Genomic DNA, 12,418 nt, shown 5'->3' with positions numbered 1-12,418 from the left:
AAAAAACTTAAAGAGAACGATATCGGCTAGCGGTGGACTTGGGCCCTTACGATTATAATGAAACGCACGTAATCGTGATATCAAATTGATATTATTGATAGATTGGATAAATAAAAAGTTTATGATAATAAATCAATTAATCTTCTTATCCATGTTCCCAATGAGTTGTTTCATCTGAAATCTCCAAAAGAAGAAATAAGCCAAACCGAACCCGACCAATACATAAACCCAAACCCATTCGTCTTCACTCTCTTTGGGAGACCTCATTTCCTCAATCCCGAACCGCTCCCTTCCTAAATTACCATTTAACCCCTCATTCACGTAACCATTCAACACGTACACCCTCCCCTCATTCCCCACCGTCACGCTTGTAGCGAACTTCTCTTCATCGAGGTCAATTTCGTCATAAACCACCCCCTCACCCCAACTGTCCTCGCTCTTCAGGAACCAAAGCTTTCTGTAACTCACCACCAAAACGACGCCGTCTCTCCTCGCCGCTATCCCGTCCGCCCCTTTCAGATCTTTGTTCAGCAAAACCAGCCTCGCCGTTCCGTCGTCCGCGTCCACTTTGTACATCTTTCCGGTGTTTGATTGCACCACCAGAAGATATCCTTTGCTCACGTAAACCGCGCCGTTTAGCCCTGAGGATGAGTAGACTTCGTTGGGGGTTGCGGGATGGGAACTGTAACTCGTTGATTTCGAGAAGACTGTGGCCGATCCGTCTATGTTTACCTTCCAGATGAAGTTTCCGGCGGAGTTTGTGATGAAGGCGTTGCCCTTGAAGTCGGCCGCGACGGCGTTTGCGACAGGGCGGTGACTGGAGGTTCCATCGGATGGGAGAGGAGTGAGGGAGATGCGGCGGCGAGATCGCAGATCGTAGGCAGCGAGGGCGTTGAATTCCGGAAGTGGAGGGGCAGCATGGACGGCTGCGAGGAGGCGGTTGTTGACGGAATCGATGGCGAGACCTAAGATCGAGACGTTTTCGGGGAGGTCAGGATCGTGGATTAGGGTTTCGGCGACGCCGGCGTCAGAGACGGAGACGAGAGTGCGGTGGTGGAGTGAGCCGACGACGAAATGCTGCGCGGATGCGTCCCATACGATGCCCTCTGGATACAGATTTGGGGATCGGAAATCGATAAGGTGGGGCTTTCGAGCTAGGGTTTGGGAGAGGAAGAATTGGAAGAGGATGAAGAGGAGAATTAGAGAGCAATTACTCGGCGCCATGGGAGCGATTGGAGAGGACTTACGATGGATTAACGATTAGTGGAATGAATTTATATGTCAGGAAGCAGATGATGAACAGATTCCTTGAAGAACCAAGACAATTGGACTGGATTTCTTGTCAAAGGGGTTTCTTTTCTTTAACTTCTCAAAAATTTAACATTTTTAGTTCTTTTTTTGTTCGATTTAGATGATGAAGAGTTAAAAAAAACAAGTGATCATTCGACATTGTCAACGAAAAACACGATCGTAATTGATTGTATATGAACTAAGATGATAGACTTCTACCAATTCTCTCTTTCTACCGATTTACCTTCTCCAAAGTTTACTCGATGCACATTGTCGTTGTCAACCACGCATCATCGTTGTTGGTGTTCTACGTAATTAATAAAATTAGATTATTAATGATAATTTTATATCATAATCAAATGATTATATTCATTAGATCTTGAAATTTTAAAGACTAAAAAGCTCAAATTTTGATGATAAAATTATAATATTCACTAAAATTTTCAAAATTTGATATTAATTTTAAAATGTATTTAATATTTTTTTTAAAATTTTTAGAAAATAAAATTTCAATTTGTGTCCTCTCCGCCAATCATTTCTGTAGCCGACTTTCCCTGAACTTTATCGAGAGAAGAAAAAACAAGCAGCGTTCTTCCTTATTCATCGCTTCTTCATTCTCAATTTTGTTGCTATCTCTCATACACAGCCAATAGAATCCTGAGTTTCAGGCATTTCCAGACTGGGAATTACACATACACCGCCGCCAAGGTGATTTTCTCTTCACTTTCTCGCTTTCGCCCTCCTCTAGGTATTTGAAAATTTTCACTTATCGCAATTCCACTTTATCTGCACAGTCGAATTAGTCTTTTGGGTAGATGCATATACTGAATCTGTATAGACCCTCTTTCGGTCATATCTGGCAATGCTGTGGACATAGCGATTTGCGGGGCTGTTCTAGAGGGTTAACACATATCTCAATCTCTACTGCTCACGGCTTGGTTCCCAGGTATTTGCATGGTTTCCTAGGTCGTCATGTAATGTTGCAAAAGAAAACGAAGAATTTAAGACTATGAATGGGGAATTGAATGCATGTTGAGTGCCTTTCTGTAATGAATATAATGAGAAATCAAGGACAAGTTGCTAACAAGTAATGATAACTTCTGGGTACAAAGAAAATGTTAGGAACTAAAGCAAAGTTTGCCTTCTGTTTGGGTTGATTGCTATTTAGATTGGATGATATTAACATGTGAACTAATGCGTTTTTTGGACGTTGGAATCTCATGATTTGTAACAGCCCAAACCCACCGCTAGCAGATATTGTCATCTTTAGGTTTTTCTTTTCGGGCTTCCTCTCAAGATTTTTAAAACGTGTTTGTTGGGGAGAGGTTTCCACCCCCTTATAAAGAATGCTTCGTTTCCCTTTCCAACTGATGTGAAATCTCACAATCCACCTCCCTTTGGGGTCTAGTGTTCTCGCTGGCACTCGTTCCCTTCATTAATCGATGTGGGACCCCCCAATCCACCCTCCTTCGGGGCCCAGCGTCCTTGCTAGCACATTGCCTCATGTCCACCCCCTTCGGGGCTCAGTCTCCTCTCTGGCACATTGCCCGGTGTCTAGCTCCGATACCATTTATAATAGCCCAATCTCACCGCTAGTAGATATTGTCCTCTTTGGGCTTTCCCTTTCGGGCTTCCCTTCAAGGTTTTTAAAACGTATCTACTAGGGAGAGGTTTCCACACCCGTATAAAGAATGCTTCGTATCCCTCTCCAACCAACGTGGGATCCCACATGATTACTAGTTGATAATTATAATATTTCATAGATCTCAAAATGGTAATCATTGAAATGTGTTAGACTTCAATGTCAATTACAGTTCATGTTCTATGAGACATTGGTCCAACTTATGATCCACTTTTTAGTGCCATCTTGTTCGTAATGATATAATGACACATTAAAAGAGTAAGAACCTTTTAATTTGGCAACTTTTAGTTGACTTTATATCTTAAATATGTCCAACTTCCATATCTCAGGCATTAAAAGAGTTCATCAAACTTGTGATCCCCTTTTAGTACCATCTTGTTCATAAAGGCATAATAAAACACTTGATGACAAGAAAACTTGACGCCCTGTAAAATTTTCATGTACTGGTTCTTTCATTTTAATGTAGAGCTCGTCTGTTTGTGCTGTAAAGATTTATGGTGACTTGTTAGCTTTCCCCTTTGTTAATGACTCAACAACTTCAGGAAACTTACGGCAATGTCTGCATCTGTGTCAAAAGATTCTGGAATATCAGTTGCATCAGTAGCAATCCAGCCTCCATCTCACCCTACCTATGATTTGCGAGGCGTTATCAAGTTAGCCCTTGCTGAAGATTCTGCTAATTTTGGTATAATAGATATTACTTTTTAATTTTCCATGGTGATTTCTGGGTTTACCTCCCCATTCATTATGATCTTTTTCTTTTTTAAAAGAGGAATTAGTTGCTGAAATTTTCATTTGCCAAATAATATTTAGCATAGTTTTTGCTTCCTAGGTATGCTTTCGATCTTAAGTCTTATTTCGTTGAACAAGAAATTTATAGATGCATTCAAATCATCAATGTAATTATATTTTCGCCTCGAATCTACTTGGGTTAAGTCTGTTTTTCCACCTAAGTGAAACTGCTGTGATAGTATTCCTAACACAATTGTAGGTGATGTAACATCTCTGGCCACCATCCCCTCTGACATGGTAGTGGATGCTTTCTTCTTGGCCAAAGAGGACGGCATTGTTGCTGGCATTGCTCTTGCAAACATGGTATTCCAGGAGGTTGATCCTTCAATTAAGGTAATGTTGATGTTCTCTCTCATCCCTCCCTCCCCCTCTTCCTTTTGATTCTTATCGAGTTATTTATGAGATGGACGTGTTCCCGTTGATCCTAATCAGGTAGAATGGTCTCAGAAGGATGGAGATTATATTCATAAAGGACTACAATTTGGAAAAGTTTCTGGTAAGAACTGAAAATCTCTAGGAAGCTTAACAAAACTCCGTGTCGAGCATAGTGTTGGTATGGGATACTCCAAACACGTGATGCAGACATGGAAATAAACTTCCTAAACTTCCTGAACTTCCTAAATTTTTTATATGCAGGGCAAGCACAAAGCATCCTTGTAGCTGAAAGGGTGGCACTAAATTTTATGCAGAGAATGAGTGGAATTGCAACATTAACTAAGGTTCGTTTGTTTCCCTTATGATGCAATCAATAAGTAGTTTGATAGTATCAATTTCTTCCACGTAGTGTATAAATATAGGGACACAATGGGGTGAGATAGCCAATGGATTTTATGTTATTTTGCCTTTTTTCTTGTTTTAGTGAGTATTAACAAGTCCATGGCATCGAGGATTTTGCAGGCAATGGCAGATGCTGCTGCCCCTGCACGCATTCTGGAAACGAGAAAAACTGCTCCAGGTTTACGTTTGGTGGATAAGTGGGCGGTGTATATCACTTCCTTGGTTCTACTTTTACAGAAACTTTTTTGGCATTCTACACTTAAATTCTTTATTGATGTTCTTACAGGTATTGATTGGTGGAGGCCAAAATCACAGGATGGGCTTATTTGATATGGTGTTGATAAAAGATAATCATATATCAGCAGCTGGAGGCATCTCAAATGCCATTAACTCTGTTGACTTGTATCTGCAACAAAGAAATCTTAAAATGAACGTCGAGGTACTTTCCCGAATCCTAACGTTTTTTTAATAAGTTTAAAATTGTTTTTCTAGTTATTCTGAATCCTTTTTGTTTGTTTTTATATTGTAATATCTATAGATATTAAAATTCTATGGGTTTCCTAGTAATTAGATGTTATAGGGTTAGAAAATTGTCTCGTAAGATAAGTCAAGGTACGTGCACAGAACATTTATGGATATTAAAAAAATGTGTGGGCGCTTGTGTGTATGCGCTTGTAACTCCGATTTTGTTTAAATTAAATTATAATGATATATATTACAACTTGTTTACACCTAAGTTTTATTGTTTCTTAAATGTTTTAAGGATTTCTTCTTGATATGTTTCAACATGCTAATTTTTGTTTTTATATTGCTTACTTTTAGATGGAACTGAATTTTTCTTGGTTATATTTTAATCAATTTCCAGGTTGAGACCAGGACACTTGAGGAAGTTCATGAGGTACTGCACTATGCTACCCAAAACAAGACATCCTTAACTAGGATGATGTTGGATAATATGGTCGTTCCACTCCCAAGTGGCGATGTTGATGTGTCCATGCTTAAGGAGGCTGTAGACATCATCAATGGGAGATTTGAGACCGAGGTACGTACTGTTTAATACCAGCACATTTCGCCGTGTCGGGAACTTGAACTCTATTGATGACCTTTAAGTTCTGCATATAGATAACAATTTTTTTACTTAGGATAACTAATACATTGAGTTATAATGAGTTTTGCCCTTTTGAAGCGCCACCATTTGGCTCACATAGCGTTTAAGTTTGATAGATATTTGATAATGTGATACTCAACACTTAACACACCATATGCTAGAAGAGTGTCTGGTTTATAATTTGATTGCATGAACACATTATTTATGAAACGATGGACAAAAATGAAGAATTTTTGATGAAATACATTGGATTATTCTTCTTAAAACACATATTTTTATGTATGTAATACGTATTTGATTTAAGATTATTCTTCTTTACTCGTTTTTAGGTTGAATTTGCATTTAGGAGGATGTCCTATCCTGTAATATAAATGCTTTGTAGTTATTTATTTATTTATATAACGTTATATCAGATTTTGATTCGCCTATTCTCTGGTGGTAGGCTTCAGGAAATGTTACTCTGCAGACCATACAGAAAATTGGACAAACTGGGGTTACTTACATATCCAGGTATAATACACAGATTGTAATATTTTATCAGCAAGCTTCCAGCTTTTCTTTAATCAAAGTGTATATATATATATAGTTTCAATGCTATTACTTCTCTTAAAAGTCTCTAGTGTCATCAAGAAAGCTTTAAAAGATTTGTTGACAGCCTGATACTGACTCAAAAGAGTCCCAGAAAAGCACCTGAGAGCTAGGAGTTACTGTATTATCCCAGCTATATTTTCTGACACATTATGGCCTTTTGAGGAAATATTTCTTGATTGCCCTGTATTCCATATATTGAAGTCGTATTTCCTTCGCAATATCCTCGCATTAGTTTACTCCTAGCATTTACTGTTGGCCTAGCAGTAGAATCCTTGAACTCACCTTCACTTGTTCCCTTCAAGGTGAAGGTGCCATATTGCCCTGCTGTCTTCTGTAAATTTGGCTCCAACCAGCTTAAAACAAAACAGTGCCTCTTAGATTTGATGGGTAACGCGACATAGATATTGATACATCAAATCATAGAGAAATCTTTGATTTAGTTATTCGAGCAGTTTAGTCAAGGCTGAAGCTGAGTCTAGTGAGGATATTGCTTTCTGCCAGTTATGCTAAAATATATGCTCCATGTAACACAGCAAGCAAAAGTAGTCGGGGAAAAGCTAACCTGCTGGAATACCATTCAAACAAAAGAAACAATGTCCGAGTCAAAATATACTCTCAAGGAAACACGTTAAGAAACTCTCATTTCTATTCATAAAAGATGAAGCCAAGGAGAAAATGATTCTAAAACAGTGAAAACTTTGAAAACCTCCACTCAAGTAAGAAGAGAGCTCTTTTATTTTGCAGCCTCATGCATATGATTCCATCTCATCTCATATTCTCATCAGTAAAATTGACGTTATTGTACGTGGATGCCATGTTTGTGCTATTATGTCTTTTCTTTATTGCAAGGGGAGAACCATTTCTTGACCAAATCCTAGTGGAAGTGGGGATCAAGCTATAGAAACTAGGGGGCTTTTTTTTCCTTCTTTTTTTGCTATCTTTTGAGATAATATTTTATGACTTCATCTTTAATCTTTGCAGTGGGGCGCTGACACATTCTGTGAAAGCACTTGATATCTCTCTCAAGATAGACACAGAGTTGGCCCTTCAAGTTGGAAGACGTACAAAACGAGCCTGATTCTAAAACCCCACGTATCTGGTAATGTTTATCCTTTAACGTTTTATTTTTGGGAATAATTCAATTTTAACCCTAATTTTTCCATTTCATCAAATTATGCCTAGACTTGGTTAAATGATGCAATTTCTATCATCTATTCAAATCTTGTTAATTCATCTACTAATTTTAACAAATGTGGGGTGTTTAGATTTAAACACTTGAGTCATGTTGATCCTAACCACGTTGGATATTTGTAGCTTCTTATTTAGTGTTAGTTCTGTCAAGTTTATTTACTGGACGAGTAAGATATCTGGTTGAAGCCGTAGCTTAAGTTTTGTGTACTTTTGTTCGAGATGAACTCTGGATATTTTAGTTTTATCGTTATTTTTCTAAACTATTTACTAAAAACCTAATATAGATACTTTGTTTCTTTGATGAATAAGGTATCTATATAGGCAGATCCTTGTGGTCACTTGCAGTAGTCTAAGTTTTGGATTTTAGAACAGATTTAGAGTTTTGTTGAATGATTTATGAAAAGTTTAGGGCAATAACTCCAAAAAAAAAAAAAAAAAAAAAAAAGAAGAAAAAAACAGAAAAGTGTTCCAAGTTTATAGACAAACATAATATTTGGAACACAGAAACACATATTAAATGGAAATTTGGTATAATTAATTGTAAATGGAAGTAGGTGAGTTTTGTAATTCAGTGTTTCTTGGAAGTTGCTTGTGGAAGTTATGAATTGTCCAAATCTTATGGTTGCGTGTAGTGTATGGCTGTGTTAGTCTTTAACGTATTTCTTTTGTTCTCTCTCACTTTCTTGCAGGGACCAGGCGAGAGATGAGAGGCCTTTGCCGTGGTGGCTTACATCCACTTTATTATTACCCGTGAATCACTCATTTCTTTGACGCCAAACAATAAATAAAAAGTGGGTGCTTTAGTTTTTAGTCCTTAGAGGTAGTTTTTCTTTCTACAGAACCCCCCTCCCCTCCCCTCCCTTGTAGCTGTAGCAGCCAACCTGAAACTTTATCATCCTATCTATTATTTATTTCCTTTACTTTTTTTGCACTTTTAATGCTTTTCTCTCTATTATCTTTCCCAAAATGTTAGAAGGGGTTGAGACACGAGTGTCTCATGCTTTTGTGTACAATGCTTGACACTAATTTTTATACGAATGCCATGCTGACTCCCATTTTCTAGGCTTTCTTTTGCATGAGGGCTGCTTGTAAAAATCAAAAATTACAAATTTAATCCTATAATTTACTTTGTCCTTTTAGCAATGCTAGGCTCAATGATGCCATACTAAACTTATTGGACATAATGCGGAACAAATTGAATGAGGGTATATTATGCATATTATATTTTGATTGAATGTACCTTTCGTTTTGCCCGTCATCATTGTATCAAACTGATTAGTACTTGTCCCATAAATACTATTATATAAACCAAAGAATTAACTTGTCTTAGAAATAGGAAGAAAGTGGGAAGAGATTTCTCTCTAACGGGCTCGTTAACAAAAACTATATTCTTCCTCAAATTTCCATTTCACATCATTTTTTATATATAAATATAATTATGAAAGGACTCTCTAAAGTACTCTAACTTGTTTCACTGAAATTATCATAACACCAGCCATGAGAAGTGTCCAAGTATAATAAAAGTAAGATACAAATATATATAAATACCGAAAAAAGATTATGTTATAATATTGGAAGTAGAAATTATTCATTTTCAAATGAATAATTTAAATATATATATTAAAAATCTCCAACAAAACCCAATTTCCTCGATTCCTGGTATTGTTTGTGGGCACGTTTAATTTACAAAATTTAAACTCATGGTTTCTATAGTATGGAGAGAGGATGATGAAATGAAGGTGAAAGCATAGTTGCTGTTGTAAGGTTGTCGTGTAAGGGAGGTGCCAACCCAACACAACCAACCAACCAACCAAATGCTGCTTTATTATTATGCATCAGCTCAGAAACAGAGCATGTTATTTTATTCCATTCTCTGTCGGCGTTCTCCATTTATTCCTTTCCAATTACCCAAAAAACAACCCTCCATTCTTAGGGTTCCCCAAGTTATTCCCACTCATGTACTCCACCTCACATTCTCCACCCATCAACGGCCCAGATTCTTTGGAGATATTTTTCCATGATATATTATAGCTTCTTTCACATTATTCTTTGATGGTTCTTTTGTGGGAACAGAGAGAGGTATAGTATAAAAATATTGGATGCTCTTTTCCCATTCTTATTCTCTGAGGCAAAGGCTTCTCAAACAAAATCCTCTCTGTTTGGCTATATTATGACTTGTAAGGTTCTATTTTTCCCTGTTCTTGGCTATCAACTTCCCTTATTCCACAGGTTCATATTACCCCTTTCCTTTCCTTTCCTTTCCTTTCATGCAAGAGTTTGGATGCATGACCTCCGGATTCGATTTGATGCTATATTAAATCATCACTAAACTTTAAAAAAGTGTGTATGATAACGAGTTATTATATCGATACAGTTTCACAAAGTAAGAAGTGGTCGGATCCCATAAAACACAAAAATCCATATTGATTAGAGGCTTATAAACTTTCCTCCATCAATAATAAAGGCAACTTTTTCCTAACCACAGTGATCAGAAGGATAAGGTTTAGACCACTCTGTTTAGGCTTAGAGCCAAAATAAAGCTACATCTATCTTCGTAATTGGTAATAAAAAGGGCACCACTTAACAAAGAAACTTATGGCAAGTGGGGAGTATGCCAAGTCATGTCATTTGGGGTTTTCTAGCCGACCAAGCCCCAGAACTCATGAATTTATTGGCCTGCCCCTTTTTTCCTCTAAGATATCATTATGATGAAGCCAAATTACTCCTAAAGTTTATTTGACAATGTTGGAAGATGCCTTTCCTAGATGACAACTTTTTAGTTTAGAGGCTAATTTTGTTCCAAAGTTTTGATCTGATCCAAACCTCATCCCACATCGGTTTACATTTGTAAAAAGAACACTTAAAAACCTATTTTTTAGAGCCTATGGTTATATGTGAGTAAGCTATTATTACTTTTTATTAAGATACTTATAATTTACTCTAGCAACAAAAAAACAAAAAAAAAAAAAAAACAAAAAAAAAACAAAAAAAAAAACAAAAAATTGAAGTATTTAAGATGAGTAGCATTTCCACGTGAAACACTTTTTTCATATTAATTAATTGCTTCATTTAAAAGCATCTAAAATGCTCTTTAAGAATTTTCCTTTTTGATGATGCGACCAAACATCACGAAGATTTTAAAAAGTAATTTTAATTAGTAAATAAAAAAGAAAATTGTTTCTCATCATTATAAATAAAGAAATAAGAAAAACCCCATAAATAGTCAAAACACGAGAAAAAGTATGTTTAATACAAAATCAGAACCACATGAAGAAAAACAATATGTGGGTATCCAAATTTGCAAAATCCACTTGAAACAAATTAAATAGCTCAAATATATTTATATAAAAGAAAAAAAAAGTCTAAAAATGATAGGGTCATGGTATGAACTATGTAAAATGGGCCCTAGTGGTTGCCATCCTCATTTTCCAGACAAAGACAGTCCAAATCATATATTGACTTTAGCTACCATATATATATGTATGTATATGTATATGTATATGTCATATGGAAGGGAATCTAACATAAACAAATAAAGAGGGCAAAGGATCATAAATGGTGGGATCAGATTAGCCCTAATTTGACAAATAATTCAGAATTAAAAGAATGAAACATGCACAGTTCAGAATACAAATTCCCCATAAAAAAGCAGTGATTCAAAACATACCCTTCGCTTATCATGTGGAGATGAGTCAGGCATGATGAATAATCCGCCCATGGGCGGCGCTGGCAGTACGCCTCTTTCACCCTGTCCGCCCAACCGATGCCATTGGCGTGTCTAAATGACGCAAACATTTTCACAAACACTTGGCGTGCGTTTTGGACCATTCGCTTTGCCCACTCATCTTCCTTTATAAAAAAAACAGAAAAAACCCATTGAGAATCAAATCCAAACGCTGTATGTAATTTAAAACTAATGAATCGATTTGCTGCTGAAAAACGCCAAGAAGATAACGCAATTATGTTGAAATTGAATAATGTTTATTTGAAAAGAAAGAGGAGAAGGGCTTATCTTTCGGCGGAGCTTGTCAGCACATACGTCTCTCTCTCAGGACGTTGTTGTCTCACCAAACAAAACTGTCGCCATTGTCTTCCCTCTCGCCTCTTCTCTTTTCATTTCCATCTCACATTCTCAACACACCCTTTTCTTTTTTTGGGCTTTTATTTTCAATTATCCAATTTTAATTCATCTATTTTCAATAAATGCATACCACCAAAATATTATGATACCCAATTATTCTAGTCGAAGCAAAGTAAGATCAATCGCACTCACACAACCACAAACAAAAATTAAACAAAGAGACTGAGCTGGAGAGAAAAAATTCTCCTACGTCCATCGTGGTAGCCAATCACTATAATTGAAGTGTTTATAAAGTGTATCTCTCACACTCTCATGCTACAACAAATTTCAACAAAGTTCCTCCAAATTGAAGTTAGGCAAATACTAAATGACAATTACTTCATACCTAAACCCAAATATCATTAGCCAAATACAAAATAGCAATTACTCCACGCCTCAAAACAATTACAAGCCATTTATACAAGCATATCAATACTATTCCTCATTTATGAATCAAAATAAATCTTGTACCGATGTAAGAATATGAACTAAAATAATCAAAATAAATGAGACTATGACAACTTACAACCATTCTTGCATCAAACTTGCTCGAATGTTGGCTCAAACTTCACGTTTGGCGCAAAGAATCGGCTCCATCGCGATTGTTTTGGTTTAGGGCTCATTCTTCCTTGCATATTCCAATTCCATCGCAATCATTCAATTTCGTTGTAGTTGTTTTCATTTTGCTTCACCATCTCCCGTCGATTTTCACCGCCATCGATCTCGCGCCACACCCATCCAGAAGGAGCTGTCGCCGCTCGCCGCTCGCCGCTCGCCGCTCGCCACGACCGAGGAAGAAGGATAACTACCGGAATTCAGTTAACCACTTGTAATGACCCCACTTTTTTACACACGTATTAGTTGAAGCCATCCTGCTAACCATTTTATCATTTAAAAATAATTATTA

At 36.9% G+C, this 12,418-nt stretch overlaps 2 protein-coding genes and 1 long non-coding RNA gene across 4 annotated transcripts; 1 reads left to right on the top strand and 2 right to left on the bottom strand.

Moving 5' to 3' along the window:
* Nucleotides 1-75: 75 nt before the first annotated feature.
* LOC111781020 (NHL domain-containing protein) lies at nucleotides 76-1,316 on the bottom strand. Its single transcript, XM_023661418.2, has one exon. It carries the CDS (start codon nucleotides 1,222-1,224, stop codon nucleotides 133-135), a length of 1,092 nt encoding a protein of 363 aa, XP_023517186.2. The 5' UTR covers nucleotides 1,225-1,316; the 3' UTR covers nucleotides 76-132.
* A 505-nt stretch (nucleotides 1,317-1,821) lies between these two features.
* On the top strand, nucleotides 1,822-8,453 carry QPT (quinolinate phoshoribosyltransferase). Of its 2 annotated transcripts, XM_023657735.2 has the most exons (12): nucleotides 1,827-1,998; nucleotides 2,085-2,236; nucleotides 3,475-3,617; nucleotides 3,924-4,057; nucleotides 4,157-4,220; nucleotides 4,361-4,443; nucleotides 4,622-4,705; nucleotides 4,788-4,940; nucleotides 5,367-5,543; nucleotides 6,052-6,119; nucleotides 7,182-7,299; nucleotides 8,081-8,453. In XM_023657735.2, exons 2-11 carry the CDS (start codon nucleotides 2,106-2,108, stop codon nucleotides 7,276-7,278), a joined length of 1,134 nt encoding a protein of 377 aa, XP_023513503.1. In that variant the 5' UTR covers nucleotides 1,827-1,998; nucleotides 2,085-2,105; the 3' UTR covers nucleotides 7,279-7,299; nucleotides 8,081-8,453. The 2 variants fall into 2 exon arrangements, with proteins under 2 accessions (XP_086981146.1, XP_023513503.1); XM_087125020.1 differs by lacking the exons at nucleotides 7,182-7,299; nucleotides 8,081-8,453 and adding an exon at nucleotides 6,734-7,077 and having other exon boundaries at nucleotides 1,822-1,998.
* On the bottom strand, nucleotides 6,113-12,381 carry LOC111778095 (uncharacterized). Its single transcript, XR_015421527.1, has 3 exons — nucleotides 12,038-12,381; nucleotides 11,059-11,240; nucleotides 6,113-6,765 (listed from the first exon to the last, which is right to left on the bottom strand). It is a non-coding gene; the product is annotated as an uncharacterized LOC111778095 (long non-coding RNA).
* Between the last annotated feature and the right edge of the window lie 37 nt (nucleotides 12,382-12,418).

Source organism: Cucurbita pepo, chromosome 1 (genome assembly GCF_057944985.1).
Source record: "Cucurbita pepo subsp. pepo isolate OVF chromosome 1, ASM5794498v1, whole genome shotgun sequence".
Taxonomy (NCBI): Eukaryota; Viridiplantae; Streptophyta; class Magnoliopsida; order Cucurbitales; family Cucurbitaceae; genus Cucurbita; species Cucurbita pepo.
Note: the sequence above shows the minus strand (reverse complement) of the source record. Positions and strands in the feature narration are given on the sequence as shown.